Source organism: Trichoderma camerunense, assembly GCF_050948025.1.
Source record: "Trichoderma camerunense strain CBS 138272 chromosome Unknown V8C40scaffold_6, whole genome shotgun sequence".
Taxonomy (NCBI): Eukaryota; Fungi; Ascomycota; class Sordariomycetes; order Hypocreales; family Hypocreaceae; genus Trichoderma; species Trichoderma camerunense.
The window spans coordinates 747,752-769,499 of record NW_028145364.1 but is presented as its reverse complement, the minus strand read 5'-3'; the positions used below and the strand labels follow the sequence as shown (position 1 = coordinate 769,499).

Sequence of the window (21,748 nt, the reverse complement as noted above, 5' to 3'; positions counted from 1 at the left end):
GTATTAGCGTAATATTATAGGGTACGAAGTCTTATGTAATAGCCTTAGGTTATATAGCAATAGGCCTAGACGAGGATCTTACGTTCTTTTTCCAGTCGTAGCAGCATACAGTTACCTTTATTAAATAACCGTAGATAGGCTCCTCAAATTTAATTATACAGTCTTAAATATAGTACTTAAAGGCTTTTTACTGCAAAAGAAATAGTTAAGTAGTGACCTTTTTAGTATAACTTAGCTGCAGCGATAGTGTGTTCTTTAAGAGTCTTAATATTATAATATGTAAAATAAAGTAAATTTATGTCTAAATTAATCTAATAATTACGGGCAGGATACCTAGCCTTAGGAGAATCTATTGCAGTAGCAACAATTAAAAATAATAAAGATTTAATAAAGTTATTATAAAAAGAAGATATAGCTTATATATGGTTATTATTGCGATCTTGCGGTATAATGCGTTGGCGATAGTATTATAATACGCAGGGCATTTTTCATTTTTATTATAAGTTTGGCGGGCTGAATTATAATAATAAAAGAAGTATATAAAAAAACATAAATACCTCTATCTATATAGAGTCAGTACTATAATTAAGGTATTTTTTTTTTATAAATTAACGGACCTTTTGCTAATTAACGTACCCCCCGTCCTAGTGGAGCTGGGATGGGAAACGCGGTCGTTTTTAAGACCCCCCTAGTACTCTGCGCACAATTGCCGAGCGGTCAGAAGAGGAATGTCGATGGATGGATCGGAGGTAACGGCATGCGGGCAATGGGGACCTGGGCATCAGCAGGATTACTTTGTAGATGCAGGTACATCATCAGTATGCAATCGCTGGACAAGCCCAGCTGTCTTCGGTTCAGCATTTTGAGGCATTTCACAAGATTCGATATCATAAAAAACACCTATAAAAGGCATAGAGCTCCGTCAGCTCATTGCCACATGATCAGCGTACTGTGGACTGTGCCCGAAGCACATGGTGATAACTGTCGTTGTGCCGGAGCAGCCCTGCCGCATCGCTGCTAGCTGGCTGGAAATGGATCTAGAAAGATTGGGCTGGCCCTCTCTCGCGTAAGACTGTCGACGTGATTTGCCTATCAGAGGCTGGGCAAGCAGGTGGAGAGAAAGAGGGCCAGGTGAGCGGACTTTGTAAACTGGAGACACGCAAGTACATGCAGGGCTTAAATGTGCGTGAGTGACGCAACTTCACAGCATAGGTGCCTGTTGCCTGTGAAAACGGCGAGAGCAGGAACAGGAACATTGTTAACCCAGCGTTCGAATCGAACGACTTGTATGGCGATTCCCGAGTCGAGTAATGCAAAGGAGGGGGTGGATGGGATGGGAAGAGATGGCGTATCGGTGGCTTGTCGACAAGGCGCAAGGCCGAGTGCAGCGGCGCGGTTCGACGGGTGTTAATTAACGGGCACCGCGACTTGGCACCAAGTTTCTCGCGTTTGCCTTCGTGCAGGAAGAGAAGAGGGGGGAAGATGATGGTTTGTTGCATCGAGAGGGCATAGATTTGCCATTTAGCCTCTGTTCGTGCGGACGGGCGAATTAGAGCAACGCGGCTATGGGATTGCATGTTCAACAGCTGGGCGGGTGGGAAGCCCAAGACGAAGAAGAATCCAGTTACAGACATGTGCCGTCCAGAAGGCGAGTGAGGGTGACATAATGCCTTGTGGACAGGGAGAGAAAGGGACAACAGACCCGACGCGAAACTAAAGGCAGCCCGGCTGAGATAACGTGTACTCCAAGAACTCCATACTGTAACCTTGGCTTGGGAAAAGCGAAGCGTCAACAGCAGAGTTTGGGTGGCGAAACCGAACACAAACGGGCCCCCTTCGAAACTTGCTTGCGTGAATGGCCTCTTTGCGAACTAGAATCTGGTCGGACCGGGTCTAGTGGAGGTCCATCGGCACGGACGCTGCATGGAGGATAAATTGGATTTCTCTGGGCTTAATATCAAGAGCCACGCTCCGGCCTCTCGTTGGAAAAGCTGAAGTTGGATTAGGAAAGGCGCGGACCGCGGTATGCGTGACTTGCGAGTTAATGCAAGTCGCTGGCTGGGAGGGAGGTTTTTTTTTTGCGTGTGACGTGCGAAAGCGAGATGCCTGCGCTATGTATGGGGGAATTTTGGGAATTAAAGGGAGCAAAGCTGAGGAGTTTGATTCGCTGAGAAGGGGGACCCATTCGTTGTTTTCCCTTTTCCTGAAAGGCAGCCCGAAGTTTGAGCAATGAATGCGAGCAGCGAGCAGTGAAACCGTCTGGGCCTCTGGACAGTGCACGAGGGTCCCGCGGCAGCGGAGATGACAGGATGGGCCGCGCTTATTATATCTCTTGCGGGCTGGAGGGCTTTGCTTTTTTCTTTTTTTGGTCGTTTCTTCCTGTGCAAGGGTTGGCGACGATGCCTGTAACTGGAACCTTTTTTTTCAGGACTCGGTCATTTTTGTACGACGGTCGAAAAGGGCAGTCCGGAGAGCGGCAGACCGGGATCTTGTTTTTCTCTTCTTTTCTCTTCTCCTTCTCTCGTCCTCTTCCCTTTCTTACAAATACCTACTTTTATGTTGTTATCTGCCGGGGGTTGATTTTGATTCCAGAGCAAAAATATTGACGCATGACCGTCTGTGATAGATAGACGGGCTCCAGGCAGAGACGGACCCTCATCCTTCGGCTGGCCGCCCTGATAAATCCGAGAGACGCGGTTGGGCTGAAGCTGCTCCTGTTTCTGCTGGTCTCGTATGCGAGAGTAACTACCAGTATCATGCCGTGCCGTATCACACGCCGCCCATCCATCTTGTCTCTGGCTACGGGCCGCACCCACGGCCTTGGACTCTGTTTTCTCTCGCTCCACCCATCCCTCTGGTTTTTTGTTCCTTTTTTTGCCCCAACAGCTAAAACTTGATTATCGACAGCGGGCCTGTTGGTTGTCTGGCATTATAGAGAGATCTGAGAAGCACATAACGGAGTGGAAGCGTCTTGTGTTTCATTTTGCCTTTTCTTTGTGACCGTAACCGGAACTACTTTATTAGTAGGAGGTAGTAGTGGACTAAGGGTGGTCCCTGCGCCATGGAACGTATGGATGACCTGTAAGAGGTACCTAATGGATCATAATTGATGACATTTGATCCATTGGATATGGATGTTTGATTCAGTTCAGTTTTGAATTCTTCTGTGCATTTGCACTCGAACCAGGACTTGGGATTTGTTTGCTGAGCTTCTTCTTTTTTTTTTTTTTCCTTTTTATTATTACCCCTTTATCTCCCCTCCCCCTTCATGTAGCATCAAACTTTGGACTTGCGTCGTTTGCGTATCATCAATTAATCAGGTTGCTTTGTGGCAAAGAGTGTCGTGGTGGCTAGTATTACGGGGAACCCGCCAAAACCCGCCCAACTTTCAGCTTAGTGGATTTGAGGAGGCTCTCGGTAAACTATGGGATGTACAGTACGGAGTATACGGGCGCAGGTTGGATTCCATCAATCGTGACTGTGGCAGGTGGCAGGTGGCAGATCAAAAACAGCAAATTCACTGCGAGCTCTTCAACGGGGAGAAATCACAGTGATCCGTGATCGATAGAGCCTCATTATACTACTTTTTTTAATCTCTGTAATTTCAACGACATCAAAGACGAATCCATCGCGAAAAAGTCCAGGGACTGGCACAAACTAAAATTCAATTGCCCAGGTGGTTTGCAGCTCGCCTCCAGGGCCCCTGCAGGGCGCCATGAGTCCCGACTTAGCGCTGTCTAGCGCCTGGAGTCCAAAGGTTGGGGTTCTAAGGTTGGCAGGGCAGTGCTGAGCGCCTGGCGGGAACCACAGCACGCACAGTGAGCCTCACTTGATTTCCTCTCAGCAGCCATGTGCATGTCCTCACGCCATTTACTCACGGCCGTCGTCCAGACTCAATTCCAGCCCAATTCATCTTCCTGCGGCTTCTTCCAAACGCTCATGATTACCCCAGACGAGCGCTGCTGTCCTTTAGCTTCTGGCCTGGAAACGAAACGAGCAACGGCCTCCGTCTGAAATCTAATCTGGCACCGGATACTTTTTTTGCCTTTTCTCTCTCTGTCTCCCGCTACACGCAACCGCTGTGTGTTTTTTATGGACGCTGTGGGCTGCTAAAACGCCTAAAGACAGCGCTCTTCCCTGCACGGTCATCTGGTCGAACTCGGAGAATCGCCTCTTCGTTCTTTTCAACTTCAACTTGGACATTGAGAAGCAAGCAGGCAGAGACACTCGGTCCTCTCGCACGAACTATTGCTCCCTCTCACCACTGCCAGACCGCAAGCCAGCGCGTGTTTTGGTCCTGGGGGACTGTTGCTGAGGATTTGAAATGTCGACACCTACAACCGCAACGGCCCTTCTCCCGCCGACACACTACCGCCTCCACCCTCCATACTCTTCCAACTATCGCACAACAACAACCGCGAATTCACTGCTGCCCACAACGGCAGTCGTGGACCACCAGCCGGCGTTGCAGAGTCCGGCTCGCCCTCAGTCTTACTACTACCATCACCAGCCTGCCGCCAACGCGGGCTACAGTCTGACGGATGGCGTAGCCCAGAGTTCACAACCCGTGCCTCGACCCCCTCACGGCCACTACAGCCATCAAGACTCCAACCCGTCCGCGACTGCTCGCTTTGACGACAGCTACACTTCCACCATGCCAAACACGACGACGACGACGACAAGTTCTGGCGTCGTCCCTGCCGCTGGTCGCTCTGTCGCTGAGGACCAGCCGTCCAGGAAGCGTCGGCGCTCTCGGGAGCCCGATTGGAACAATTTCTACCGGAACGGCCTCCCCAAGGAAATCATTGTCATTGACGACACGCCTGAGCCTGAGGCCAACACGGGCCGCAAGATCACAAATGGTAATACCATCGTGCCCGACTCGGCCGCCGCCGCCGCCGCTCAGCAGGCCGCGAAAAAGCGAAGACGAGACGACCCGCCGCTGGGCTACCACGTCCAGTATTTGGGCGGTTCGCACACAGGCTCGCACACAAACACGCCCTTGCCCAACGCCGCCACGCCTGCTGGCTCTACCCTCTCCAGCGACCGAACAAACTCGGCATTGAACACCACCGCGCCCACGTCTCTGTCGTCAAATAGCCAGTATGATGAGCTGGCCGCGCCATTAAAGCGCAAGCGCACCACCCGCCAGCAGGCTGCCAACGAGGCCAAGCGAAGGGATGTTGACGGCCTGGGAGGCGCCTACATGGCCTACAAACCTCCCCCTTACCCGCCCAAGAAGTCTGCTGAGGTTCCCGTTAGAGTCATTCATGATGTAAGTCTGAACCTGTACTGCCTCTTTCTTTTGTTTACGCTTTAAAAGAGCGAAAAAATGGTTCGATGAGGAATCGCCACCTGCTAACTCCTTCTTCTTCCCACATCACAGCGTCACTATAGCAAAAATGCCAAGGTCGATGATGATGATGGCCACTACATCGTCGTCCCGGATGCTGAACTCACTGAAAAGTGTACGTATAAACAGGACAAGCCCTTCTCCCATCCGGCCATTGACAGCTAACACCATTGTCTCTAGACCAGATTGTCCGTCTCCTTGGTCAGGGTACCTTTGGTAAAGTCGTCGAAGCCAGGGACGTCAAGAGAAACAAGCCTGTGGCTGTCAAGATCATCCGATCCGTCCAGAAATATCGCGACGCTTCCAGGATCGAGCTTCGCGTGTTGGCTACGCTCAAGGCCAACGACGAAGAGAATAGGAATCGGTGCATTCACCTGCGAGACTGTTTCGACTACCGCGGCCACATTTGCATCGTCATGGATCTCCTGGGCCAAAGCGTTTTCGACTTTCTCAAAGGCAACGGCTTTGTGCCTTTTCCCAACAGCCAAATCCAGAACTTTGCCAGACAGCTCTTCACCAGCGTAGCATGTAAGTACACGCAGAACCAAAATCCCAAGCAAAACAAATTTGGGGCAAAAACTGACTAGGCATCTTCTAGTTCTTCACGACTTGAACTTGATTCATACCGACCTCAAGCCGGAGAATATTCTCTTGTGTGATAACTCTTATCAAACATTTACGTATAACAGGAAGATTCCTTCGTCCTCTACCACGATTAATAGGCAGGCATCTCAGCGAAGGGTGCTTCTTGACACCGAAATTCGGTTGATCGATTTTGGATCAGCTACGTTTCAAGACGAATATCACTCATCGGTTGTCAGTACCCGCCATTATCGTGCTCCCGAGATCATCCTTGGCTTGGGCTGGTCTTTCCCCTGCGACATTTGGAGCATAGGATGCATCCTGGTCGAGTTTTTCACGGGCGATGCCCTATTCCAGACACACGATAATCTTGAACACCTGGCCATGATGGAGGCCGTCGTTGGCTCTAGGATAGATACCCATCTTGTCCAAGCGGTCAACAAGATGTCTACTAGGAGTGGAGGAAATCCTGCTTCCAAGTGAGCACTGGCCACCCTTAATCAACGACAATGACCATACTGACCGGATATCTCGCAGGTACTTCAAGAGACTTCGGCTCGATTATCCAACCCCCGACACAACCAGGGGTTCCAGACGCTTTGTTAAGGCCATGAAGCACCTGAGCGTAAGTTTTTGTACCCCTCCAGCTATCAAAACGTGGCAGCGAAATAACAGGGCGACTTAGGACATAATACCTTCAAACTCAACCTTTTTCAAGAACTTCCTTGATTTGCTGAGGAAGATATTCGTTTACGATCCTGCGCACCGCATCACGGCTAAGCAGGCCCTTAACCACCCGTGGTTCAAAGAAATGGCCCAGCCTGACGACGGAACCGAGGCCGCCAAGATTCGCTTCGAACGGAGACGACTAGAGGTGGACAAGGCGAGACAGCACGCCCACTATGTTGGATGAAGTATAACCAAAGGACGAGCCGACATATTTCGTTTTATAATGACTACATAAGCATGATCAGATTCCGTGGTAGCGCACACACACTGGATGTGTATAGGGAGGGAAAGTCCATTTCCCGCTGGAGGGGTGCCAACATGACCCTCCAGTAGATTTGCCATTGTACTTTAGCGCTTTGAGCTGTTTGCAGTTCCAACCTTCTTTTCTCTCCTTTCTTCTTCCTTTTTCTTTTTTTTTTTTAGTTTCATTTGTTCTTCATTTCTTTTTTCTAGCGTAGGGTTTGATCTCAGAGGTTTCATCGTCTTGGGAGGGTTAGGCGTCCACATTCACGGATTAGGGGTGAGAGATACTGGGGATGGTTTATAACACGACGGAGCAGGGCAGGGCGCGCCTCGTTGTTGGCGGACGAAGTGTGCAAAGGTCTTTCTCGAAAAATCTAATATACCCTCCACAATTGCGATATCAAAATGTTTTAAAAGTCTTGACCTGCTACAACTTGAATATGCTCGTTTCAGATGATGTTCATGGCAACCAAGGTTGAAAGGCCTATTCGAAACAAGCCGAGAAGAGGTTGCTTGATCAGGTATGGTCATACCATGCATGCTGCCGAGAGAACTGTCTTTAAGGGGTTGGATATTTTATAAAGAGATGGTATGTTCACTCCTTCACGCTTATCCAAGTTATACGAGGTTGCTCGACTACTTATGATCTTCTATTACTGCTATGCATGTGAAGGAGTTACTCGGCCGGATGACTGGCAAAGAGAGGAATGAAGCCATGAAGGAGAAAGGAGGGCCAAGTTTTTTTTTTATCTTTGTAGTATCTGCATCATCTCACTGAGATTAATGCGTCGTTGATCAACCCTCTTTCATTCTTTTCTGCTATCATTGCTGCCTTGACTATGTTTTGATTATACTCACCGTTACTATTAACCACTACTGGAAAAAGAGACAGATGCGGAACCATGCTGTGGTTCATTAAGCGGCGAGACCCATCTCTTGCAGACATCTCCGATGAAGCCCTTCAGCAGCTCACCAAGCTGCTTTACATGGATACCGCCGACTACTTTGGTCACCGAGGTACAGACTGGCTTGCCAGACAAGAGCAACAAGTCAAGGAGCTCGATGTTATGTTGCTGCGCCCGAGAAATCTATTAGCACGCTTCACCTTCGGCTTGTGTGGGCACAGATTACTCCTTTACTCAGAGGAACCGAGACTATGCACGGCACATAAAGCTCTAGACTCGAAAATCATCCGATGTATACTACAGTTAGTTGCGGACGAGTGTACGATCCAGACGAACCGGTATCGCAGCCTACGACTCAAGAAGACGCTGAAACCTCCACTGGAGGATTGGATGAAGAGAATAGATTCTATAACTGCGCTTTGGCTGGGTGAAGACAAGTTTCGGCGTGTCTTTGGATGTCATCTCAGGGGTGAGATGCCAGATTGCGTCAAGGCCAAGTGCGAGGCATGTATGCTTGCTGTCATCGGTGGCTCTTCGATATATCTTACGGATCTTCGGGCCAGTGTGTTAGCGAGACAGGCGTATAATACGGAGCTTACGGGGCGGGAGTGCAGGAGGCCGCGATTGCTAAGGGTGATAGATTCGTGGATATCTTTCTTTCAGGAGGACGGCCGGAAGGATATTTGCGAATGTAGCGAAGCTATGACGAGTGAGATTGTCGAAATGCGCACTTTGGCAAGGAGGAAGAGAGATAAACGAAATGAGAGACGGAAGAAGAAGGGGAAGCCACCCAGAGGGCGTAAGAACGTGAGAGTGAGGTTGACGAAGGAAGGACTACCGATTCCACGACAGCCGAGACTTCGAAGGCGTTATAAGGAGAGACTTGTTAGGGAGGCTGAGAAGAGGATGGAGACGCTATTTTCACTTCAGGAGACGGTGGTTGAGCAACAGGAAAAGGAGTCGGAATCCTTTTCTCGTCTTGTTGTGGATAAGGAGTGTGATTGCACGAGAATTGCATCTTCAAACTACTCGGCTCAGAAGAACAACGACATTACTGAAACGACAACGGACTCCAAATCTGATGAGGGAAAGCAGCGCAACTTTCGAGAAGACAGGTCACTACACAAAGATACATGCGAAAAGGAAGCCGCCGAAGAAGAATTATTGGTGCAAGGCCACCGCCAGCTGGCCCCTGATGGCGACGCATCTTATAAGAGCATTGACATACAAACCAAGCTCAGCTTCGACACAAACACAACGTCGAGCTGGACGAGCAAAATCGACGAAGACTCACCACACATCGTTCAAGTTCCGCGCAGCGAAGAGCTCTTGACTCGTGAAGACACAGCATCAAGCGTGTACTCTTGCGACGAGCAAGTCAAACCCATGACGAAGACGAAGACGATGTTTGATGAGGCGCTTTCGGTGATTTCTGGATACTTTACACGCGAATCAGCGACTCCAGCGTCGTTGCGGCTGACAAATGGGAATGTGGATTATTCCAAGATGGAGAGGGAGTGGGAGAGGAGTGAAAATCACAAGGCGGCATTGGCGATGTTGGAAGGGAGAGAGCAGGATGAAGATGAAGATGCTGCGTCGTGTTATGAGACGATGGGGTGGGGAGGACCTAGTAGGTGATGGCTGTTATGCTTGCTTGTATCGTTGAAGGATGAAGCATTTGTTCTAGGATACGGGTTATGTTACATATGGCATGAAGATATAGGGCTGATATATACAGGGAGAGAAGAAAAAGCCGAGTAAGGATATCTATAGTCTTTTATTTTTTTCAGGGGAGATGAGCTTAGCTCAACAGAGCAAGCAGCAAACCTGCAGGAGTGACAGGAGATTCTATATCGAGTATTTTCTCCATCTATCTAAACAAGGCTTTGGTTTTGATCATCATCCTCATGATCGCTATATATACATACTTACGCAACTCAATCCGCCAGCTTCTCCATAAACCTCTCCACCGACGGCAAATAGCATGCTGCCTTCTGAAAATCTCCCAGCTTCACCGCCATAAAATCAAACGCCAGCAGCACATCATGTTCAACGCCCTCGACGCGCTCCCTCCTCAGCGAGTCCGACTTGGAATATCGCTGCGAAAAGTGCGTCAGCAGAGTCCGCCGCGCTCCCATCTCCCGTGCCACCCCGAGCGCCTCGCCCATGGTGCTGTGCTTCTTGGCCTTTGCGTGGTCCTGCTTGTCATCACCAAAGGTGCATTCGTGGACCAGGAGGTGCGCGCCATGGCATTCCTGCGCAAACAGCTTCGACGGCCGACAGTCGCCAGAGTAGGCGATTTTGAGACCGGATGTAAGCTCCAGCTGCGTGCCAAACGAGCGCCAGCAGTGAGGAACGGGAACTCGCTTGATGGAAGCAAGGCCAAAGTTCTCTTCGCCGAGATCTTCACGGGTCGTCAGGTCTCGGTCTTTCTCCTTTGGCCAGGGGCAGCTGGGGAAGCGTAGTCGGTGGTAACCGATGTCCTCGATTTGGGACAGCTCCTCCAGCAAGATTCGGTAGCGTCCAATGCAGGATATTGCGAGTGTAGCGTTGCTGTTGTCTCTCAAGGTCTGTTCATACCATGCCTTGATGAGCGAAGGGGTGCCCATGTGATGGTCGGCATGGACGTGACTGATAACGATGCACCGCAGGTTACGTAGAACATCTGCCGCTTCTTCAGCGCCAAAAAGGCGTCGAATCTGGCCCAGTGTTCCCTCACCACAGTCCAGTAGATAGTTTCCAATTCCCGGAACTCGAATCAGCGTGGCAGAAACATTCCTGTATTTGCTGGGAACGGATGAACCCGTGCCGAGAGGGATAATTTCTGCGTCACGGTTCGGGATATCAAGCTCTTGCTTCTCAACCCGCTCCAGGAATTCGGGGTTTGTGGCTTCAGCGCGAGCCTCTTCGGCCATCTTGAGGACCTCGTCGTCTACAGAATCGTAGGCCTCGACCAAATCGGGGAACGGAGCAATGGCTTGGTCGTCGAATACAAGACGCGGCATGAGCTGGAATTTTGCTCCGGCACGGCCCAACTCAATCGGAGAGCCTTCTGAAGGGGCCGGGTATCGGACAGTGTTTTCGAATTTGAGGAGAGGAAATCTTTCGGGATCGATTCGGCGCAACTTGGTCTGAATAGTAGCGGCACCGGGGTGTGTAATCATGTTTGGGCATGCCTCATCTGCGCAGAAAATGTGCTTAATGCTGGCATGCTGCTGGATGAATTGCTGGATTCGTGCGTCGCTGGTCATGTCTGGCCCCAGAATCCAGTACATGACGGCGACGTTTTCCATTAAATCTTTGCTCTTCCACTCGGGTCGCTCCATGAAGGACTCGACGAAATCCTGGCTGCTAATATCCGCTACAATGATACCTCTACCCCGTTGGGTCTCTCCCAGAACCATTTCGGGTGTCACCAGGCCATCCTTTCCCTGGACACTCTGGCCCGCAGTAAGGAGTTTAAAGTCCCGAGGCTCGACTCCTAGAGATTTCGCCACAGGAGCATTGAATTTCCCTCTGCGGTCATGAGTCTTGATGATGTAACTCATAGATGTCTCGCCGTATGTGGTCCTGGGAAGTGGGAAGTGGTTGATTGCGAGAACGTTATTGCTCCTATCATCTACCCCAACCTCTCCAATATCTGGGAAATGCCAAACGGTATCATCCGGGTTTGGAATTTCCGCGCCGTCAGCCATGTAAGGCCCCTTGTACAGCCTGATTGTGCCATTTTCTACAATGGCAGCCTTGTCTGTGGGTTTGAGATCTCGGATCTTCTTGGGTATCAACACGGATCTGTTCTTCAAACTGCCATTGAACATGATCCTCTCCACTATCGCACTCGCAACTTCCGGATCCGAAACAGATGGTCGCGGTTGAAATATGGCATCCTCTGGAGACGCATCCTCATCCACGGCCATGGTAGGATCGCTGTGCCGCCTCTTACGGGGACTACTCGATCGTGCTCGCCGAACGGGGATCTTCCAGACCTTGATGGCATCATCTGACCAATCTGGCTCGAGGTTTGCCGCGTCTGTAGCTCGCGGGTCTGTTCTGTGCTCGTAGGTCCGCACGCAAATGGGTTGTCGAAAGATGACGGGCCGGCATGCTGCCAGCGTGTGGCACAGGTTGTCCGCGCCGTGCACAGCAATTCCGGCATGAAGAGTCTTGTTAAGAAGCTTCTGGCCTTTTTGCTGCCTCTTGGCATTCTCCTGCGTTGTAAACTCTTTGGCTGACTCAATAGCTCCGCCAACACTCAGCAGATAGCCACAGAGGCCGCCCAACTGCTCCCAGTTGACGCTGCCGCTAAGGAAGACGTGTTCTGTCCCTCCCATGTGTATTTTGCGGCTGCCAAATGCGCGCTGCGTTCCCTCTGTGACGCGACCAAACACATAGGAGCGCTTGTCGTGATGCATATATATACAGGTGCCCGGAGTGTCGACCGAGGGGACGGCAGCAAGTTCGACTGTGGTCGTCATGGTGGTGGAATCGGCGTGAGCTTTTTTGAAGATTCTGGAATAGTATCGTAGATGATGATGCTGCAACGGCAGATACGAAGTGTGAATCGAGCTGTCTAATCGCGATTGCCGCGCTCTCGTGGGATTGCTGGATAGAGAGGTTGAGTATCTGGCGATGGAAACGCTGGGAATGTTAAGCTGTCGCGTCCGTCTACAGGCGGGAGAGGAGAGATGTCGAAGTGGAAATGATACGGAGTAGACGAGGCGCTTGGATACACATGGTTCCATCAGCGGGAGAGGGAGAAAGGAAAGGAAAGGACGAGGAGGAGAGGCTTTGCAGTCTGCATTTACAGCTCCAGGTGCAACCCCACGATGAACTTTTTTTATGCGATAGAGCCGATAAGCAGCACTTTAGCTGCCTGGCGGGGCAGCCACATGCTAGCTTTGCCACCACCTAAAATCACTTATACTTCTCTCCTATGACTCTTCGCCGGGGAGTCCCTAGCATTTATCATGATTGTGCATATAATTGACTCATAATGCTGTGATAACATGGTATGAATATACTTCCATTAAATAGGTTTTGCACAAGGTATATACATCTGCATCTACATCTACTTGCGGCTGTTCGCTCGCTTGCGTGCCTTGGCCTCCCTCTCGTAAGCATTTGCTTCTCGTCCCTCCTCGTTCTGAATCTCGGCAATGAGTCTCTTGTACTTCTTCTCGTAGGCCTCGTCCTTTGCCTTCTTGACCCGGAGGTTCTCTCTTGCCATAAAGTTGGCATCCTTCCGCAGCTCCCGCATGGCGCCCTTGCGCTCCTTCTTGTGCTCCTTCTGGAGTTTGGCCATCTCGGCCCTCTCACGATCAGGATCATAATGCTTATCAGGATCAAACGTCTCCTCAAACTTGGGTATATAAGTCTTGATCGCGAGGGGTTTGTGGTGGTGAAGCTCCAGAGGCCGACGTGATAGCTGTGAGACTCGCGACATCCGCTTCAACTTCTCTTCTAGCCTCTCTGCTTTATCACTTACGGCCGCCGGTAGGTGCTCTCGTGATGACTTGCTGTTGATGTGACTCAAAACTTCAATGGCTTGGCTGAAAGTCTCCAAGAACCCAGACTTCCCAGTCCACAAGTCTGCAGCAGCGTCGAGCAATTGAATAGTTGTAGTGAGCAGAGCAATCTTGAGAGCGTTGCTGCCTCCCTGTGAAGATTTAGGCAAGCAGTCGGAGAAGTTTAGACGCCTTGTCTCAACAGCCTTGGCTTTTTGAATGCGGCTTCCAGCCGGTGGCTCATGGATCGGGAAGTTACCCAAGAGATGTGACGGGGCTGTTGGTGAAAGGGAGCAGATTGTGTTGAGGGAGAAGTTCATCACCTCGGGAACATAGCGCTTGGCCAATTGTTGATACTGCAGGGACAAAATGGACAAGTATGTACCAATGGCATAATCTGACATCTCTCGAGGCACCTTTTGGCCAATGTACCTGCCAATTGTGAGCATTGCAGGGGTCACAACCTGATGGAAGTGATCAGACGTTGGGAAGATGGTCCCAATCGCTGTAAGAAGCGTCAGGTCTGACGGCTGCAGCGCAATGGGCCGAGTCTGGCTAATCTCTCCAAGATGATGCCGGAACTGTCTGGCAATTTCGACAGGAAACATCTTGGAAAGAGAGTGAATGTGACGCACAAGGCTTTCCAAGACGGAGAAGGATGGTGATGTCTCTGCATTCCAAGGAAGAGCCACAAAGTCCACCAAGGCCACTGCGAAATTCGCTAGTCTTTCCTTGTTCTTGCTGTCAAGTTTGGGATGGTGCAGCGCTCGAATGCGCTGGACGATTTTTGGCAAATTTGCATGGTCGTAGTCTTTGGTGATGGACACAAACTCGGAACATGACTGAGGGCAAGGGAAGGTGAATGGTAATCCGTTCTCATCGTTCTTGTCGTTGGAAGAGAAGTTTGCTTGGAATATGGGGTTTTTAGTTTCTGATTCGTTCAATAGACCCTTTGTGAATTCGTCATCGTCATCTTCATTATCCTCAGCTTGGCTTGCGGAGCTGTCGTCATCTTCTTCGCCTTCATTGTCAAACTCGTTGTCACTGTCTGCAAGGTCCAGGTCAGATCCACTAGCCACCAAGTCGTCTTCAATGATGAAATCATCCTCATCATCGAAGCCCAGCTCCGTCGCTGTCGGTCTAGCCTTGATACCCTGTCCAAGGCTGAACTCATCGTCATCATCTTCCTCATCTTCCATATCACCAGAAACTTGGTCGCGTTTCTTATCCGCTTCGTCTTCGTCGCTGTCTGATACCTCTTCGCCCATCATTCGCTTCTGGCGTTTTTCTTCAAGCTTCTTGAGTTTGGCAGACTCTTCTTCTGCCTTCTCCTCGTCTGTTTTGGTGCGATTGGACGGTGCCGCCCTCTTATCTTGAGCCAGTCGTTTGACTTCAATATCGAAATTTTTGTCAAAGGCGTCTCGTTCGACGCCCGCAATGGCAGACAACGGCGCAGCATTGTCCTGACGCTTATTGATACCAAATGAGAGAAGTTGTTTAATGTTGGGAAGCTCCTTGTCGAGCTGCGTCCGAAGGTCTTCGTCGTCATCTTTGGCCGCTTGTCGCTCGTATCTGTGAAGCTTTGACTTTGCAATGACTTCTTCCATGACCTCTTTCTTTGTCTTTTTGCGCTCGGGTTCGCCCTCTTCGGCCTCCTCTTCACCTGCTGCGATGATGGCGCGCAGGCGCTTAAGTCGCTTCTCGCGGCTTGATCCATCGCTATCTTCGCCATCCTCCTCGAGGTCATCTTCGTTAAAGTCGTCCACCGGATCCTCCTGGTCGTCAAAAGCCAAGGTTCGCCCCATATGTGTCAAACCATCCATTGGCTCGTCATCCTCCAGATCGAAAAGAGAATTCTTTTTGTGCGATTTCAGTTTTTCTCTGGCAAATCGTTCCAGCATTTTTTCTTCAGGAGCCATCGTTGGGTCGTTCTCGCCGAATCGTCGATCCAGAATACCACCGACCTTGTTACGACGCTGCATATCCACGAGGAGGGTTTGCTTGCGCTATTACATCGAGTGTCAGAGAAATAGTCGGCGGGCAAGAGGGAGAGGAGTTTTCATACCTTTTCCTCGGCGGCAGCTTTGGCCAGACCAGGTCGTCCCTTGATGGCAGCATTTCCAGGCTTTGGCCGATTCGTGGTTACTTCGAACTTGGGCCCGCGCGCAGCATGCTTGAGGTCAAACGGGTTGAATTGCTCTCGAATGCCCTCGAGAACAACGCCTCTCTGTAGACGCTTGTCGTTCCGAGACGGATCATCCTGAGCCTGCTTCCGCCGCTGTTTCTTGGACTTTTGAGGACCTGTGATTCCTTGTTCTCTCAGCGACGCCTTTAGGCGCTTGAGCTGGGAGCCGGCCATGGTGGATGATTGCTTGTTTCCACGACCAAATCTTTGATCACGAAAAGTTGCCTGCTCACAGAAACATGGCTTGCTATAGCGAATTGAACTTGCTAAATTTTTTGACGGCGGCTTATCGATAGCGGTGCCTAGCGTAAATGCTGTTGGTGGGGACGAACAGGAAGGTGGGTACGTGCCTTTCTTAGTGGGACGTGACTTAAACTGAGCTGCGTCAAGAGCTTCCACCTACCTATAACAACATCACCAACAACCATATTTACTACATTTATCGATCTTCTCCATGTGATCCCGCCGGGAAAACGGCACTCGTGAGACGACATGGGCTGGACAAGCCGGTTCTTATTATTTGCACGCGATGAGCGAGTAATTTTAGTTAGTATCGGGCTGGCTACGTTTGGTGTGGTGAGTACGATCATCACAGCTCTCACGTTTATCCGAGACGACAATGAGATTCCTCCGTCGGAGCCCAAGACGCAGTATATCACGCAGGATACCGAGGACTCGCTTCAGTCAGATACATTGGAAAAGCTTCTGGACCATCCAAACTTCTCGATCAAAGAAATTGCGGTTAAGATTCTGTGCGATAGAGCTGCTAATGACCCTGAAGTGATAACATATATATGGTTCGGGATCACTCGACCAGATTACGAGGAGCGGATGGACTCCCTGAGGACGCTTGCTGTGCTCACAAGTCAGACAGGTAACGAAGGGCTGGCGAGGCTGCATGATGAGAGAGCCTATTCCGCCTTGGTGCGATGCATGGAGTTGTGCATGGAGAGCGCCGATCTCCCAGAGGTCACTGATATTCACTGGGACGAATATTTTCTTCGCGATATGGGCGAAAGATTCTGTCTCATGTTCATCACAGAGCTGATTAACAAATACGGGGCCACTATGCTGGTCAAGGCCAAATTTGTTGAGAAGTGGCTTGCGAAGCAAGCTTGGGGGAATACTGCTGAGGAAAGACGCCACAACTTTAAAGACTACATGGAGTTTCGAAACAACCGGATAACCGACATTGTGAATCGCATCAAGCATTCACGGCGTGGTTTACGGACTTTGGAAAAAGCAGGGCTGATCGACAAAGAAAGCTCTCGACGTAGGATGAGAGAGCTTCCCGATCTGCTCATGGAAGTGGAAGAGGAGATTGCAGCGGGAGAGCATTCGGGAGAGCAACAAAGCCGGCGGACTCGGGAGCATTCGGCAGAAGAACAGAGGCTGAGGCGCCAACATCGCGAGGCAATGGTTCTCAATGACGGAACACGACCCTTGGGCCGGGAAGACATTATTGAACGAGACGCATCCCCTCCAGCATGACGTTGTGATGCGTGTAGGCAGGAAGCACATATTCAAACACGCGAGATGATACCTACAGGTAGTCTACCGAGAGGAGCCATGCACAGCGGGATGATAATGGTGGCGAGAGATGTATACATAATAGCTATGAGGTCTGTCGCCCCCCGTCTCGGAGAGATATCAACTTATCTGACGCGAATGCAGTAGCAAAGGGACTGGGCGAATCTGGCGACACCAGCTTGCGCTCATGCATTGCGCATTCTTCTTTACGCAAGAAGAACCAGGAGACTTCTGGAAGGGCATTCTTTGTTCGGTGGCCGGATGATTCATAATGCTATCACATGCCCTAATCTATGGTCTTTACCAGTAGCATGTCCTGTATGAATAGAGGGGTGGGTAGGTTGAATAAGAATTCAGCTGACAGCGTGCTCCATGTTCACATGATGCTGGAGATATGCAACAAGGTTCACATTGACTACCTGATATCCATACACGTTTCTGATAGATCTGTCTACATCCACTAGAATTATCCATATCTTCTAGAACTACCCCTATCTAGGTACCTGTAGATCTCTCTGTCTACATTTGCTGGACCGATCTACTTTTCCTTCTCTTACAGAATAAGGTACATGTAGTTTACGCTATTTATTTCCTACTTCTCTTTTTAAATTTCTTCTCATTGAAGTAGAATAATACATAATAGAACATATCACCTGCTTGGATGGAATTCTACAGTGCGCATTTTTCTCGAGGTCTCGCATATTTTGGCACCGCTTGACCTGCTGATGCGGTGGTTGATGTGATCTACTGTTGCTGGACAAGGGGCGAGCCTAGGTAGCCCGGGTTTTATGACTGTTAGTCTCGTGCCCTATTACCTTGATGATGTTGTTGGTGCTTAGTGTCATTGGCTACGAGATGGCGGCAGGAGATTGGACGTCAAAACGTCTTGGGTGTTGACAGCCAATAACGTGGTGGCCTCCAGCTCATTGCGAGAATAAACAAACAATGGCCGCTGCCCTGTTGCGACCACCTCCTGTCACTACTTTTCTTTTCTTCTCTGCTCGTCTATTTTCGCATTGTTTTATTCTTTTCTCTTGCGATATTCTTCACAAAGTCTGGCGCTTTCAAAATCTGCTTCTGCCGTGCCTTCTTTTTCCCGCTACAGGTTTCCATGTTATTGTCATCCATCTAGGTATTGATTGGCGCATCCCAGGTTCTGTTTAATTAAAGAGGTCGGGTACCTCCTAACCTAAGCATCCTACCTTGCTCATCTCGTTTCCGTCCCCTTGTCGCCCAGCTCAGCGAAAGCCGCCCAGAATACCAGTGACAAGCAGTTGATCGAATACGATCGGATTTTTCTTTCAATAACAAGGGAGCTGTATTGGCGACCGGGGTGTCAGTGTCCCCTTTTTTTGACTTTTGTTCCTGGCCCAGCAGCTCCCGACCGGAACGGGGCGCCACTACCGCAAAGCCAGTGGGGTTCTGTCTGGTCTTAACCGCACCGAATATCGAATAATGTCGATTTCAATCTCCTCCCCCGTTAAATCGTTCTCGCGCCTGAGACGACCTTCTCTCTCCAACTCCAAGACAGCCTCGACACCGGACTTGGCCTCCGCCTATTCGCAGTCCAAGCTGCTGCGCAAGACGTCGCTCGCGGCCCTGACTCCGAGCTCCCTCGCCAGCATCCCCGATGTCAGCGAGAGCTACGCCATCGACTCAGTTCTAAACCAAGCGCCCGAAAACACCATTCACGAGGAACCCGAGACGCCGCCCGCCATGGAGCTGTCAGTCGGCGACTCTGTCAATGTGCCTGGAGGCATGGTCGGCACTGTCCGTTTTGTCGGCACCGTCCAGGGCAAGAAGGGCACATTTGTCGGCGTCGAGCTGGATTCAGAATTCGCCGCAAGGGGCAAGAATAACGGCGACGTTGATGGGTAAGGAGAGAACCAGCCGCACCACAGCGCTGTCTGGCGCATCGCCGCCGCATTGCATAAAGAGCCGATCGCTAACATATTCTGTCTGTCTGGATTTGCAGCGTCTCCTATTTCACCACCAACGCCGCTGGTGCTGGCATCTTCGTCCCGGTTGCCAAGGCCCTCCGAAGGTCTTCCGGTCCATCCCCTATGACGCCTACGCCCGGTTCGAGCGGTCTGAAGCTGAGCATGAACAATTCGGTCAGCTTGACGCCTCCGACATCAGGCCTTTCAAAGTTGGGCGCCTCGACAGGCCCGTCTCGAGTTCAGAGCCCGCAGGGCAAGAAGCCACGGCCTTCACTGCAGACTGAGTCACCGCAACGGAAAATGGCCATGTCGCCGGGTCCACGCCCGTCCATTGGGGCACCAGCAGTCAGAGCTCCCTCAAGACTTGGCAGTCCGACCGGTAAATTTTCGCAGAGTGTGCGCGGGACTGCTGGGCACTTGAGTGATCCCAACAAGAAAGGTCCAGGCATGGAGCGGCGGCCCAGCTTTGGGGGGCCCCGTAGCGCTTCGTCTCTAGGCCCTGAGCCTCTCTTTGACGAAGAACCGGCACCTATAGCAATGCCTACACCACCAGCCAAGATCAACACCAGCCTGGGGTCGCTCTCATTGCGTCCACCGTCCCGGGCGACCTCTATCAACGATGAGGAAATTGAGCGGCTACGCACCCAATTAGAAGACCGAGACCGACAGCTGAAGGAGCAAGCCGCAACATTGGCCGAAATGGAGAGCAGTCTCACAGAGCTTCAAACTCTGATAGAGAACCCAGATGGAATGGGCTTGAGACGGAGCAGCATAGACGATAAGGATGCATCTCAGCTTCGACACATGCTGCGAGAAAAGAATGACAAAATTGCCATGCTCACCATAGAATTCGATGCCCATCGAGCGGATTTCCGGAGTACTATTGACACACTCGAAATGGCCAGCACAGAGACCGAGCGGGTGTATGAGAAGCGGATAGAGGAACTCATAGCGGATATTCGCGAGCTCGAATCGAGAAACTTGGATGTGGACTCCGTAGCGACGCAACTAAAGCAACTTGAGGAGCTGGTCCAGGAACTCGAAGAGGGTCTAGAGGATGCTCGTCGTGGCGAGGCTGAGGCCCGTGGAGAGGCCGAGTTCTTGCGAGGAGAGGTTGAGAGGACCCGTTCGGAGCTTCGACGGGAAAAGGAACGCGTTATCCCTCATAACGCAGCGGCCTTGAGCGGTGATAGTGCTGCACTAGCTAAGAGCTTGGAGCAGAAGGAAGACGAAATTCGAGGACTCAAGGCCATTATCCATTCCCTTAGCCGGGACTCAATCCCTGGCGCCGAGGGCCATACTCCCAGGCCGCGCCCCGGTTCATTAATCGGCGAAAAGGATGCCATCGAAAATAAGATTGCTCGAGACAACCTGGAGAGACAAGTTGCTGAGCTTCAGCAGGTATTGAAGGAGAAGAGTCACCGAGAGGAGGAGCTGCAGCACGAGATTGAGTTCCTCCGCTCAAGCAGCGTCAAACCGAACCGTGAGTCGAACCGCGAGTCGAACCGTGATTCTGTTCCCATTCGGCGATCATCTGTAAGGGACTCACGGGACACCATCCTGTCCACTCGATCCCACGAGGCACGATCGCCGGAGCTGTCTCACAAGCGGGTAAGCACCCTCGATACGATGCACGAGAGTGACACCTATTCGACCGCCACCGAGAGTAGCACTCTATGGTGCGAGATTTGCGAGACTGGTGGTCATGACATCCTAACATGTACAAACATGTTTGGCACCGATAGCGCCAAGAATTCCAAGCCTAATGCCAACCCCATTAAAGAGGAGGACGAAGATGATGAGGAAGCTGAAGAGAAGGCGCGAAGAGAAAATGCCCAAGAGGACCTTAAGCCTCTTACACCCACGGGTGACGAAATTCACCACCCAGCTGTTTTAACCCCCGGTATTCCCAAGGAGGAGCCCGCATCAGTTCCGGCAGTCAGGATCACCCCCAACCCTATGGAATCGGGGCCCGTGGCTGGCAAAGAGAGCGGTGTCCTGGATCTCGAGAAGTGGTGCGCTATATGCGAACGAGATGGCCATGACAGCGTGGATTGCCCCTTTGAAGATGCGTTCTAAGATGGTTGAGTGAGCGGACAGAAAATTAGAGCAGACGATAGACGGCGGGCATATGGCACGCAAACGGCATTAACGAGTTTGACGTTTTTGTGTGGTATGGCTGCATTTTGTATTCGGGACATGGCATTCATTCTTTCTTGGCTTGGGCGCCCTTTCGCATGATACCTCCACATCCTCTTTGCCACCTTTTTGTTTACCGGTGCAGAGTTGTACAGTATGACTTTATTTATTAGAGAGCCTTAGATACTACCCAGGTATGCGTCTTTCTTTCTTTGCAATAATACCATTGAATTTTATGCAGCCTCATATTACACATACCGCGGACTTGTTATCTGATGCCAAATCTCTACTAGGTGCCTCAACCTTATTCTAGCGCCTGGCTGCTTATTACCTTTGAGACACGAGATACTAGATATCCAACTGGTGTGATGGGCAAAAGCAAATCCCTACATGTACCTTTTGCTTCGGCTTCAGGCGGACGGACTTTGGCTTAGACAATGATTACAATTAGCAGAGTACCGTGTACAGAGTAATACGAGGCTATGGACTTTATTGTATCCTATATTGTTAGTACCCGGGTTCCACAGAATGCCTGGGCAAATTACTGTATAATGGCCGAGCCGGGTCACACAAAGGATTGATATGGATGGATGCCTTTTCAAAGCCAGGGGAGCCCATCAGTACTTGTACAGCTCTGT

The 21,748-nt window shown here is 50.7% G+C and overlaps 6 protein-coding genes across 6 annotated transcripts; 4 read left to right on the top strand and 2 right to left on the bottom strand.

The window, feature by feature from the left end:
• The first annotated feature begins 3,816 nt into the window (after positions 1 to 3,816).
• Positions 3,817 to 7,313, top strand: V8C40DRAFT_240852 (kinase-like domain-containing protein). The gene is made up of 6 exons (XM_083214896.1): positions 3,817 to 5,275; positions 5,387 to 5,468; positions 5,534 to 5,881; positions 5,952 to 6,414; positions 6,473 to 6,560; positions 6,621 to 7,313. The coding sequence occupies exons 1-6, from the start codon at positions 4,325 to 4,327 to the stop codon at positions 6,846 to 6,848; spliced, it is 2,160 nt and encodes a 719-aa protein (XP_083074846.1). The 5' UTR covers positions 3,817 to 4,324; the 3' UTR covers positions 6,849 to 7,313.
• Positions 7,314 to 8,204: 891 nt separating this feature from the next.
• V8C40DRAFT_240850 (uncharacterized protein) lies at positions 8,205 to 9,697 on the top strand (the record flags this gene model as incomplete). The annotated part of the gene is made up of 1 exon (XM_083214895.1): positions 8,205 to 9,697. A coding segment is annotated over exon 1 (1,160 nt), but the record flags the coding sequence as incomplete, so codon positions are not given.
• On the bottom strand, positions 9,571 to 12,651 carry V8C40DRAFT_240849 (tRNase Z). Its single transcript, XM_083214894.1, has one exon. It carries the CDS (start codon positions 12,552 to 12,554, stop codon positions 9,750 to 9,752), a length of 2,805 nt encoding a protein of 934 aa, XP_083074844.1. The 5' UTR covers positions 12,555 to 12,651; the 3' UTR covers positions 9,571 to 9,749.
• A 136-nt stretch (positions 12,652 to 12,787) lies between these two features.
• On the bottom strand, positions 12,788 to 15,745 carry V8C40DRAFT_240847 (snoRNA-binding rRNA-processing protein NOP14). The gene is made up of 2 exons (XM_083214893.1): positions 15,382 to 15,745; positions 12,788 to 15,322 (listed from the first exon to the last, which is right to left on the bottom strand). The coding sequence occupies exons 1-2, from the start codon at positions 15,673 to 15,675 to the stop codon at positions 12,881 to 12,883; spliced, it is 2,736 nt and encodes a 911-aa protein (XP_083074843.1). The 5' UTR covers positions 15,676 to 15,745; the 3' UTR covers positions 12,788 to 12,880.
• A 154-nt stretch (positions 15,746 to 15,899) lies between these two features.
• Positions 15,900 to 17,681, top strand: V8C40DRAFT_240846 (uncharacterized protein). The gene has a single exon (XM_083214892.1). The coding sequence runs from the start codon at positions 15,994 to 15,996 to the stop codon at positions 16,990 to 16,992; it is 999 nt and encodes a 332-aa protein (XP_083074842.1). The 5' UTR covers positions 15,900 to 15,993; the 3' UTR covers positions 16,993 to 17,681.
• Positions 17,682 to 18,341: 660 nt separating this feature from the next.
• On the top strand, positions 18,342 to 21,423 carry V8C40DRAFT_188837 (uncharacterized protein). The gene is made up of 3 exons (XM_083211840.1): positions 18,342 to 18,905; positions 19,007 to 21,304; positions 21,404 to 21,423. The coding sequence occupies exons 1-2, from the start codon at positions 18,487 to 18,489 to the stop codon at positions 21,048 to 21,050; spliced, it is 2,463 nt and encodes an 820-aa protein (XP_083074841.1). The 5' UTR covers positions 18,342 to 18,486; the 3' UTR covers positions 21,051 to 21,304; positions 21,404 to 21,423.
• The last annotated feature ends 325 nt before the right edge of the window (positions 21,424 to 21,748 follow it).